This window comes from Lycorma delicatula, chromosome 12 (assembly GCF_047948215.1).
Source record: "Lycorma delicatula isolate Av1 chromosome 12, ASM4794821v1, whole genome shotgun sequence".
Lineage (NCBI taxonomy): Eukaryota > Metazoa > Arthropoda > Insecta > Hemiptera > Fulgoridae > Lycorma > Lycorma delicatula.
In genome coordinates, this window is record NC_134466.1 from 689,274 (window position 1) to 701,899 (window position 12,626).

The window sequence follows — 12,626 nt, forward strand, 5'->3', positions numbered from 1 at the left end:
CGACATATCATAAGTGGTACTTATTTTCATCGGTTTCAGTGTTATAGCCAAATAATATTATAACTAATGAAATATTTTGGTCTTACAAGGGGAAGACACATCGGTTCGAATCGGACTTCATCTCTTTTTTTTCCAACTTTTTTTTTAATTAAATATTTCAATTTATTAATAATTATGAACTTTTGATTGTAAAAAAATGTTTACGATAAATTATAATTCACAAATAATAATTAAAAAAAAAAAAAACAAAAAAAGAAGTAATTAATGACATAAAATTTTATGTACTTTTCATTTTAAAAATGTGTATATGTAATTTAATAGGCGCACAAGGAAGTTATGTGTCGTCCATATCAGATTTTTTTTTGTTTTTTTTCCTTCCCTTCAAAAATACCTTCCAAGAAATTTTTTTGATTTTTATACTTTTACTATGTTAAGCGAAGAAACTAAAAAAAATTCCACTAAAACATATACAACCAGTAAAAAGGTACCTAAATTTTTATTATTTTTTTTTGGAGGTTGAGGGTGAATTATGGGGAAATTTTATTGTAATATTTGCTGACCCGCCAATGATTCGCTATTGCTAGATTTGAATATATATATATATGTATATATATATATATATATATATATATATATATATATATATATATAGATTAAATGAACAACAAACGAAAGTTTGATAAAACATTAAAAAAATGGGACTTCACAAGATTTAACCTTTCGCTTTTTCTTATCTTCGCTTTATCAAATTTTCCCTTTTTACCTTCTTCCCTTTTTCCCTATTTCCCTTTTTAAATTTTTTTCAAAAATATTTCTTTTTACGTAACTGCATATGAGCCAAATCGGACCATAAATATAATTTTTCGAAATATCTCGACCGCAGCGCCACCTAGCGGGTCCAAATTAATTCAGAAAACTTCGCGGGCGTGCGCACAACTCACCAAGGTTTCATCTCAATCGGATGAATGATATACGAACGATTATTATTACTAAAAGTTTAAATAAATTTAAAAAAAAATATTTGAAAATTTAAAAAAAAATTCTATATTAATACATTTTTATCGACTCCCCACCACAAATATTTCCCCTTAATATTTTTTTGGGTCGCCTGCACTACTATTATGCCTAGGAAGATATTTTTAAAAAAATCTGTTAAAAATACTCAATAAATAAAAAGCTATCTTTTTTCGAATTTTGGGAAACGGAGAAGTTTTAGAACAAATTTAAAAAAAAAATGATAAGTTCTTATTTTACAGCAGGTCAATCTGAGGGGTCCGAGGTTACTTGTCAGATTGGCCGAGTTCATTATCAATTTGTATGACCTTTGAGATTCTTTACGAGTTTATCTACGAATTGATAAGAGAATAATTCAGTAAGTCAATACTGCTGTAGACTTATTTACCTTACGTATACCAGGTTACAGACAGCACAGTGAGATGATGACAACACTACTTTGCTGAGATTCCAATGTATCTGTTAGCATTCTGGCGCGTAGCGTAAATGTGTAGTCTTGAACACACACACACACATATATATATATTATGTTACACACTTATAGATGTTGTTACGTAACGAAATGCAATCCTCCCTCCACTAAATACAATACACATGACTCAATTAATTTTAGTTTTTTGTTCTAATAGACTCCTCTATAAATTGCTGTAGATTAGAAAATAGTTCAGATTTCTCTGTCTGTACTTAATAACAACTTGTGAGCGTTACGTTTCTAGTTGACTTTTAAAAGATAATATGACAGAACTATTAGAAAATAATAAAGCTGTTTTAAAGGAATTTCCAACAAAGGTAAAAATTAATTATATTTATTATTTTTTTACTTAAATCTATCTTTTTTTTTTTTAAATTAACAAATCTATTTTTATTTTATATAATATTCGTTAATAACCAAACATTTCCATATTTTTGATATTATTTATTTATTAACAACATAAAAGTTAGTTTAATATATATATATATATATATTAATTTAATCGTGTGACAGAATTATAATATTTAAGGAAATTTCAATAATATAAATTAAAATTGATTAACTTAAATGATTATTTTACTATCTCAGAAATTCAAAAGAAAACCCAATAACAGTTGTGTTTATCTGAATAGTAATTGTTAATTCCATAACTCGTGAAATCTCATTTAACGAAATATTAGAAACGAAGAGAATTTGCAACCACTGTTCAAAATATTTTTACATGTCTTGTTCAAAGTCGAATTTCAAAATATCTAAAAAAATGGTTTTTAAATATACGAAGATTAATTACACATACCAAAAATCAAGTTGATATCTTCATTTGTTATCGATGGATTCAAAAATTTGTATATTTTAAACAAAAAAAAACTTAAAAATCCATTTTTACCCGTTTAATTTGAAATTTCAGAAAATCTAGAAATATTTTTTTATATATTCATATGAAGATAACATATACTAAAAATCAAATTGCTATCTCTATTTGATACTGAGTAATTAAAAAAATATATAGTTACTTCATTTTAATGTTTTAAACTCGAAATTTCAAAAAAATCCTTTCTTAGTGCGCACTTATATACTCCTATAAGAAGAACGTGAATACAGATATTCATCAATTTATTTTCAGTAGCTTTTGGTAGGCGTTGGTTAATTATTAATTGTACAGTCAATTTGTATTTTTATTTGAAAATCCTTACCTACCGATTGATGTTTTTTCAATATTTTAGGAATGATGAGGGAAGCTTAACTCCAGATTTTTAACATCCCCTCCCATAGATTTTTGAAAAACTCAAAAAGTTTTAGAAATGCGTTTTTCTCTGAATCTATGCATTTTAGAGAAAAGTTTTTCAAACAAAAAATGTAGAGGATATTCTCCTCTACAATTAATGTTTTTGAAGTTATGCCGTATAATTTGAAATTGAAATACTAGGTGGCGCTGAAGTTGTAAAAAATGTGTTTTTTCACCGGAAAAAATTGTTTTTCGTCTGTATTGCATTTAGAAAAGTTGTTAATCTCAAAAAAAACTTTTATTCAAACAATTTTCTTGTACGATTTAACATTCCAGAGTTATAGCGTTACAATGGCAACGCAGCGATCATATTGTTACTGTAGCCGGGGAAATCGGCATTGTTCAGCGGTTTCGAACGCGTGCCCGATTCACAAAATTTTCACACTTTCACAAGATACAGCTCCAAAACGGTAAGTCGTACAAGAAAATTGTTTAAATAAAATTTGCCTGTTTTTTGAGATTAACAACTTTTTCAAATGCAATACAGACGAAAAATAATTTTTTCCGATGAAAAACCCGAAAAAACACGTTTTTACAACTTCAGCGCCACCTAGTATTTCAATTTCAAATTATACGGCATAACTTCAAAGAAATTAATTGTAGAGGAGAATATCCTCTACATTTTTTGTTTGAAAAACGTTTCTCTAAAACGCATAGATTCAGAAAAAAACGCATTTCAAAATCTTTTCGAGTTTTTCAAAAATCTATGGGAGGGGATGTTAAAAATCTGGAGTTAAGCTTCCCTCATCACCCCTAACATATAGAAAAAAACATCAATCGGTAGCTAAGGATTTTCAAATAAAAATACAAATTGACTGTACTATATCTTCAGTAGTTTTTGGTAGGCGTTGATTATTAATTGCTCATTACGATGTAATTTCTCGCGGTGGCATTTTACCTTTTTCGAAAATTATTATTTCAAATTAAAAAAGAAAAAAATTAAATCTTTTTTAACCGTTTTATGAAAGAAACTCTTAATTAAACTTTGTTTTTTTCTAACTCCGGGACCATTAGGTATTGTTTCAGAGGATAAGACGAATGATTTGTAGCGTATGTAAAAATGCCATATCTGACCGGGATTCGAACCCGGGACTTCTTAATTCAATACTCACTTTTATTTATATCATTTATGTTTTTATTTTTATAACATATATACTTAAGTTTAACTGTTTTTTTTCTTACTTTGTAACATCATAATTTTTATTTTCCTGTCTAGATAGCGCTATACTAGAGCCGTAATCTGTCCAATTTGGGCATATGTGATTTTCACCGGATTTTTACATTTTGACACCTAAGGAATCCAAACAGACCGGATGGAAATGTTCCGGATGTTAATATGTACGCATATATACGCGTATGTGTATGTGTTCAGTGTTGGCCTCTAAATCACCTTATATCTAACCTGACCAAACACGGTCAAGTTACTTCTATAAACGGTGCATCCGATAAAATTTCAACTTAAAAGGTTGTGTGAGGCTGTTGAACAAGGTTACCCGCAGTATCTCCAGATTTCACTTAATTAAGGTCATATTTTTTTTAAATACATCTGTTAACAATTAAAAAATAACGGTATTTGAATAAAAATTTCTGCAAAATCGCTCTTCCACCCAAAAAATTCTTTTGTAGTCGTCCGCTATGTTATGACGTCACAGGTGAGCGGTAGAATTAAATAAATTAATAATATTTAAGATTTAAAAATAAATAATTCGGTCAGGTCTCGTACTCGATCGCATGAATGACGGTACAACACTTAAAAAAATATTGACGCCTAAATTCCGAGATTTTTTTTTTATAATTAAAAATTAAAAAAAAAAATTTTATTGATAAATGTAACTATATTTTTTTTTTTTTTTTTGTCTTCAGTCATTTGACTGGCTTGATGCAGCTCTCCAAGATTCCCTATCTAGTGCTAGTCGTTACATTTCAGTATACCCTCTACAACCTACATCCCTAACAATTTGTTTTACATATTCCAAACGTGGCCTGCCTACACAATTTTTTCCTTCTACCTATCCTTCCAATATTAAAGCGACTATTCCAAGATGTATGTGGCCTATAAGTCTGTCTCTTCTTTTAACTATATGTTTCCAAATGCTTCTTTCTTCATCTATTTGCTGCAATACCTCTTCATTTGTCACTTTATCCACCCATCTGATTTTTAACATTCTCCTTTAGCACCGCATTTCAAAAGCTTCTAATCTTTTCTTCTCAGATACTCCGATCGTCCAAGTTTCACTTCCATATAAAGCGACGCTCTAAACGTATACTTTCAAAAATCTTTTCCTGACGGTTAAATTAATTTTTGATATAAACAAATTATATTTCTTACTGAAGGCTCGTTTAGATTGTGCTATTCGGCATTTTATATCGCTCCTGCTTCGTCCATCTTTAGTAATTCTACTTCCCAAATAACAAAATTCTTCTACCTTCGTAATCTTTTCTCCTCCTATTTTTACATTCAGCGGTCCATCTTTGTTATTTCTACTACATTTCATTACTTTTGTTTTGTTCTTGTTTATTTTCACGCGATAGTTCTTGCGTAGGACTTCATCTATGCCGTTCATTGTTTCTTCTAAATCCTTTTTACTCTCGGCTAGAATTACTATATCATCGGCAAATCGTAGCATCTTTATCTTTTCACCTTGTACTGTTACTTCGAATCTAAATTGTTCTTTAACATCATTAACTGCTAGTTCCATGTAAAGATTAAAAAGTAACGGAGATAGGGAACATCCTTGAACTATATTTAAAAAAAAGTAAACTTATTGTTTAATTGGATTGTTATTTTAAATGCAAAAGTAAAAATAATATCTGAAATAAAACAAAAAAGAATTATTTTAATTGTGGCAATAAATGCAAAAATAAACAAGATAAGGTTTTACATAAAACAAAAAGGATTATTTTAGTTGTCGCATAAAATCTTTTATAATTATTTCAAATTATTCTTTTTTTTTACTGCAGTTACATTACACCGCATTTATAAAAATTAATATCCATAATTATAAATACGTACAAATATAATAGGTATAATAATAATAATAATAATAATAGAAGATAATGTATAAACTTTTGAACGATGTAAACTAGTGAGATAAATCAGTATTTATAACCGTACAAGTTGGAACTTTAAAAGTAGATTTAAGTTTTAAAAAAGGAGAACTAGTTAGTTCTCCTTTGTTGCTAGCCTAATAATTACTTTTAGTCAAAAATCAGTTATTTAACAGTTGATTTACGAAGTCGAAGGGTTCTGTACATGATTTCTACATGCACTTACCAATGGATGAGAAATTAATTTTGTTTTTTTTCTCTTCAGTCATTTGACTGGTTTGATACAGCTCTCCAAGATTCCCTATCTAGTGCTAGTCGTTTCATTTCAGTATATCCCTACATCCTACATCCCTAACAATTTGTTTTACATATTCCAAACGTGGCCGCCTACACAATCTTTCCCTTCTACCTGTCCTTCCAATATTAAAGCGACTATTCCAGGATGCCTTAGTATGTGGCCTATAAGTCTGTCTCTTCTTTTAACTATATATTTCCAAATGCTTCTTTCTTCATCTATTTGCCGCAACACCTCTTCATTTGTCGCTTTATCCACCCGTCTGATTTTTAACATTCTCCTATAGCACAGCATTTCAAAAACATCTAATCTAATCATTTCAAAAACTTCTTTAGGATGTTGAAATTTTGGATTTAGGACTGTTTGTAACATCTAGTTACTTATAGGCCACATACTATAAGTTTGTCTCTTCTTTTAACTATATTTTTCCAAACGCTTCATTCTTCATCGATTTACCGCAACACCCCTTCATTTGTCATTTTATTCATCCGTCTGATTTTTAACATTCTCCTATAGTACCGCATTTCAAAAGCTTCTAATATTTTCTTCTCAGGTACTCCGACCCCGCAAGTTTCACTTCCATATAAAGCTACGCTCCAAACATATACTTTAAAAAATCTTTTCCTGCTGTTTAAATTAATTTTTGATCTAAACAAATTATATTGCTGACTGAAGGCTGGTTTTACATGTGCTATTCGACATTTTATATTGCTCCTGCTTCGTCCATCTTTAGTAATTCTACTTCCCAAATAACAAAATTCTTCTACCTCCGTAATCTTTTCTCCTCCTATTTTCACATTCAGCGGTCCATCTTTGTTATTTCCACTACACTTCATTACTTTCGTTTTGTTCTTGTTTATTTTCACGCGATAGTTCTTGCGTAGGACTTCATCTATGCCGTTCATTGTTTCTTCTAAATCCTTTTTACTCTCGGCTAGAATTACTATATCGTCGACAAATTGTAGCATCTTTATCTTTTCACCTTGTACTGTTACTCCGGATCTAAATTGTTCTTTAACATCATTAACTGCTAGTTCCATGTAAAGATTAAAAAGTAACGGAGATAGGGAACATCCTTGTCGGACTCCCTTTCTTATGACGGCTTCTTTCTTATGTTCTTCAGTTATTACTGTTGCTGTTTGGTTCCTGTACATGTTAGCAATTGTTCTTCTATCTCTGTATTTGAACCCTAATTTTTTTTAAATGCTGAACATTTTATTCCAGTCTGTGTTATCAAATGCCTTTTCTAGGTCTATAAATGCCAAGTATGTCGGTTTGTTTTTCTTTAATCTTCCTTCTACTAGTAGGCCTAAAATTGCTTCCCTTGTCCCTATACTTTTCCTGAAACCAAATTGGTCTTCTCCTAACGCATCTTCCACTCTCCTCTCAATTCTTCTGTACAGAATTCTAGTTAAAAAGTAACGGAGATAGAGAACATCCTTGTCGGACTCCCTTTCTTATGACGGCTTCTTTCTTATGTTCTTCAGTTATTACTGTTGCTGTTTGGTTCCTGTACATGTTAGCAATTGTTCTTCTATCTCTGTATTTGAACCCTAATTTTTTTAAAATGCTGAACATTTTATTCCAGTCTACGTTATCGAATGCTTTTTCTAGGTTTATAAACGCCTAGGTTAACGCCAATGTTGGTTTGTTTTTCTTTAATCTTCCTTCTACTATTAATCTGAGGCCTAAAATTGCTTCCCTTGTCCCTATACTTTTCCTGAAACCAAATTGGTCTTCTCCTAACACTTCTTCCACTCTCCTCTCAATTCTTCCGTACAGAATTCTAGTTAAAATTTTTGATGCATGGCTAATTGTTCTGTATTCTTCACATTTATCTGCTCCTCCTTTCTTAATTAATTTTGTAGCGTGTGAAAATTATCTATCGTAATCGGGATTTGAACCCGGGACCTCCGGATAAAAGACCGATACGCTACCATTCCACCAAGGAGATCTGCGAAATCTTTTATTAAATAAATATATTTCACCCCTTACGGTTTAGCCTTTCAAAATCGCGTTAAAAATGGCCTAGGACGCACCGTTTTTTAATTTAATGAAAGATATGTCGTGCACAGTTCCATTCAAAGATTTTTGTATCTTTTTCATAAAATGGGGGATGACTACTGACATTAAGCTTAAGGATCATAAATTGTTCAAGTATAAAGAAAGAATTAAAGACAAAAGGACTCGTTATATTAATTGTTATCGATAATATCAAGTGGAAATAGGGCTTCTGCAGTTCCAGAGTTCCTATACGCGTGCCGCCACTGATAGATAGTATTGGCGAACATTGGTATGCAAATATTCGCCGATTAACCGAATATTCTTCAAAGTAGCGATGAGGTAATAGATTTAACTTAGTGAAACTTGATGACCATGAAATATTTACTAGCTCTTCTTACATAATGCTGTAATAATATTTATAAAGATAAGTAAAGTGTAACGAACTAAACAACAGTCACGTTACACGCAATCAGAGAAGAGAATTTAACGATGAAGAAAAGTAATAATCACATTATATTGATCGGCAAATCAATCGTAATGCCGTACTTAAAAGAATATCAGTCTTCAGTATCAAGAATTTGTAACAGACACATAGTAATTTATAATTTTTTTCATAGATATTCATTCATTTAAAAATAATTTAAATTCAATTAGAAAATAAGTAACCGTTTTTCAATTAGTATTAATTAAAATTAATAACCGATTAAAAAAAGCTGGAAAAATATTGCATGACTTTACCGGATATTAATATTAAATATTAAAAAGGTTAGAGTCAAAAACAAAGAAAAAAACAGAATATGTATTTTTTATTTTTTAATATGTATTTTGGAGAATATGTTTTAAGAAAATATTTTCTAAGAATATTCGTTCGAACTTTAACCTAACAAATTTGATTAATTAAAGTTTTCTATAAACCTAACGCCCTTTTGATAAAGGCTAAAGAAAATATTAAAAAAAAATAAAACATTTCTACATTTTAGGTCCGGCTCTATAATTTAAAAGAATTATAGACATTTCTTGATTGCTCTATATATGAGGTTAATTAACCGAGAATAGAGATAAAGAAGAAGATAAAGAATAAAAAACATACATTTTAAGAAGTGGGGGTTGATTATTTGAAAAAGAAATTTTTTAAATTATTTATATAAGTTATATTACTGAGAATAGCCTGAGAGCAGGTGACTCATTAAATTCCAGAAGCCAGGTGTGTCCCTTATCGCTAGTTTCCAAGAAATTCCTAACATGTGAAAGAATGTAATGCTGCAGCTACAACCTTTATTTTTTTGTTTTAATTATAATAAAATTACTCGTTCGATGCACATTAGCGTTCTATTTAATTTAATCATCAGCATGTACGCAAAATGATGTAAAATTATTTAAATGGATATTAAACAGTTAGCAATTAACTAATTATTAACAGTTAAATGTGTATTAATTGTATAAAAATTAACTTTTTTTAAAAAACTTAACTCGTTGAGTTTGAAACTTATATGAATTGTAGTTAACCGATTTGCTTTAATAAAATTTTCCCTTTCGTCAATCACTTGTTTATCTGTATAATCAAATAAATGATTGCGCAAGGTAATGAAGTACTTTCCGATAAATGTCTGAAAGCGTTGCGAATTTTCTTCTGCAGGTAACCGAAAAGTTTCTGAACGATTTAAAAAATTAATAACTTTTTCCTTTTGTTTTCAAACTTCATAACCAGAAAAATGGAAATTTTGATACGGAGAATTTCAGAGTTGATCTAAGTCACAATATGTAATTTTCTTTTAAAAACCGACGATCAATTACTGCGTCTCATAGAAATTTATCGCAGACATTTCCATGTAAGAAACGCGCTCTCAGAGATGATTATATGCAATCTGATTACAAATTAAGGATCTGTAATAGACTTACCTCGACAGGTTGATTGAATTCTGCCATACCGAGCAAAATTTTCGATGCGTACAGGCCAGAGCGGATAAATATGTAGGAACATCAATCAAACGTCGTTCTGTTTAGTTGAGGTTGTTCCGGTCAAGACCTCAATGTATTCTGATGCATTTACGTATGTTTGCCTTTAAAATTCAGCTTGTTCATCGCTTGAAACCTGTAGGGGTTCTCAACAACGGATTCAGTGTGTCGTTCATTTTCTACAACGTTTTAGGAAGAAAATAAATTTTTCATTCGACTAATCATCAAAAATGATAAGGCTTACTTTCATCAGAATGAATTCGTAAGTTATCAATACTGTAAAGAGAATCGTTCAAGAAAGACAACTTGATCCCGGAAAAGATACAATTTAGTGTGGAATCACCGCTCAAGTCCTCATCGGACCTTATTTTATCGAAGACGAAGATGGAAATCCTGTAACTGTTACTGGTGAACGGTGTAGAGCTATATTCCAAAACATCCTGCGTTAAAAAAGAAGCCAGATACGTCGTTCTAGCAAGATCGAGCTGTTTCTCAAACGGTAAACCAGCAATGGAACTTTTAAGATAGATATTTGGTGAATAAATCATTTCGACAGGTTCGGAAATTCTATATCCGCCATGGTCGCCTGATATGGTAGAACCGACATTTTTCTATAGGATTACCTCAAGGAGAGGGTTTACATCAATAAAACAGGAATCCATGAACAGGTAAAACGAAACATCCGAGATGAAATCAGGCTTTTATACAGAGTGTCCCATATAAAACGCAACCCATCAATCACTCATCCATGAAATTTCAAAAGTCAAGCTTACTCCCCTACTCGTTACTGAATTGGACTCGTCCAACATCTGAACATCGCGGCGACGCAGTAGAACACTACCGATAGTAACAACAATGCGATCATAACGTTCAGTGTATTGATAGAGACAAGATGGTGTTTTCGCTAGATGAACGTATTTTCATTGTCGAGTCGTACTTCAGTACGAAATCGGTGGTTGCAGTGCAAGATTTGTTTCCCCATAAGTACCCGGATAAACCGGCTCCTAACAAAAACATCAGTATTAAGGTCAGTCGCAAAATTTAGAGAGACCGGTTCTGTTAATAACAAGGAACACAAAAGATCTGCGTCGGTGTTGAATACAGATATAGTTACTGAAATCAAAGACCGATTACTCGCCTCGCCAAATAAATCGATCAGACGTTTGACTGCTGAAATTAATTTGTCTAAATCAACCGTTCATCGGGCGACCAAACGATTACAATTACGACCTTATCGCGTTGAAACGGTTCATCGACTTCTTGAGCCCGACAAAGAAAAACGGCTACAATATTGTCAACGGTTCCGTCGATTTCTGCGCGAGGGAATTAACGTTATGGATTCGTTATTTTTCACAGATGAAGCACGGTTTCATTTGGATGGCTACGTAATCAGCCAAAACAGTAGAATTTGGAGTGCTAAAAATCCCCGCGTTTATCACGAAAAACAATTACACCCGCAGAAGTCGGGCGTGTGGTGCGCGATATCGCGGAAGAAAATAATCGGTCCTATTTTTTTCGAGTACACCGTTAGTGCAGAACGATATTAGGATATTTTATTTCGGTTCATCGCAGTCTTGGAAGAGGAAGACAGTGCTGGCTACAACATGACGGTGCGACATCGCACTACGCAGGTTCAACTTCTGATTTCGTCGAGGAATTCTTTGGTAATCGTGTTATCGGTCGAGGCTTGCGGCCACCAAGATCTCCAGATTTGACTGCGGTGGATTTTTTTTCTACGGGGTTACCTCAAAGAAAAAGCCTACAGCAACAAACCCTTGAACGATTGAAAGTCGATTGAACAAGCTGTATTAAATATCCAGCCACAAAGTTTGAAAAAACTTGCAAGAAACGCTGTAAAAAGAATTGAAGCTTGTATTCAAGAAGATGGCGGCCACTTCCAACATTTATTCTAACTGTAAGGTAATGGATGGTAATAATAAAAATTACATTTACATTTACACATGCCTTTTTATTATTTCAATACCTACCAATATAATAAGGTTGGGTTGCGTTTTATATGGGACACTCTGTATAAAGATATTTTTACTTCTATAATGGAAAATACTTAGAAACAGGAATAATGGATGAGGCTGAAAATGGGAAGTATTTGAGGAATGTCCTCTTTCAGGATTAATTTTTTTTAAATTATACAAAATTTAGTAAATTATAAAAATTTTCGGTACAAACTGGTTTTGGAAAATAAAAATTTTGAAATTATCAGGAAATTTTGGGACAGTCTAGACAGGTCTCTCTATTCAGAAACTTGTCGGTTTCTCTGAATATTTTTTCGTTGAATTAATACATCGAAAGTAGAATAAACCATTTTAATATTAAGTTTTTATTTTATGTATTTTTGAGCACAAATCATTACAAAATAATTAAAATATTGCAAAAAATGGATGTTCTTTTTTTTATCTGTCATTGCAAGAATACTAATTAGCTCTTTATAGCTACTTTTAGCTCCCATATTCCACAAATTACAATAAACTTTTTTTTTTGTTTTTTTTTTAAATTATAAATTATAGGAGTATATATTAGATAGATATGATTTT

The 12,626-nt window shown here is 31.3% G+C and overlaps 1 protein-coding gene across 2 annotated transcripts in view; it reads left to right on the forward strand.

Annotated features, from left to right (window-relative positions):
• The first annotated feature begins 1,419 nt into the window (after positions 1 to 1,419).
• The window catches only part of LOC142332954 (adenosine deaminase-like), a 48,699-nt gene continuing 37,492 nt past the window's right edge, over positions 1,420 to 12,626 (forward strand). The window contains exon 1 of one of the 2 annotated variants that reach the window (XM_075379672.1): positions 1,420 to 1,803. In XM_075379672.1, the coding sequence (XP_075235787.1) occupies positions 1,750 to 1,803 (54 nt within the window). In that variant the 5' untranslated portion in view covers positions 1,420 to 1,749. The remainder of the gene's footprint in view (positions 1,804 to 12,626) is intronic. The other variant, XM_075379671.1, reaches the window with a different exon arrangement.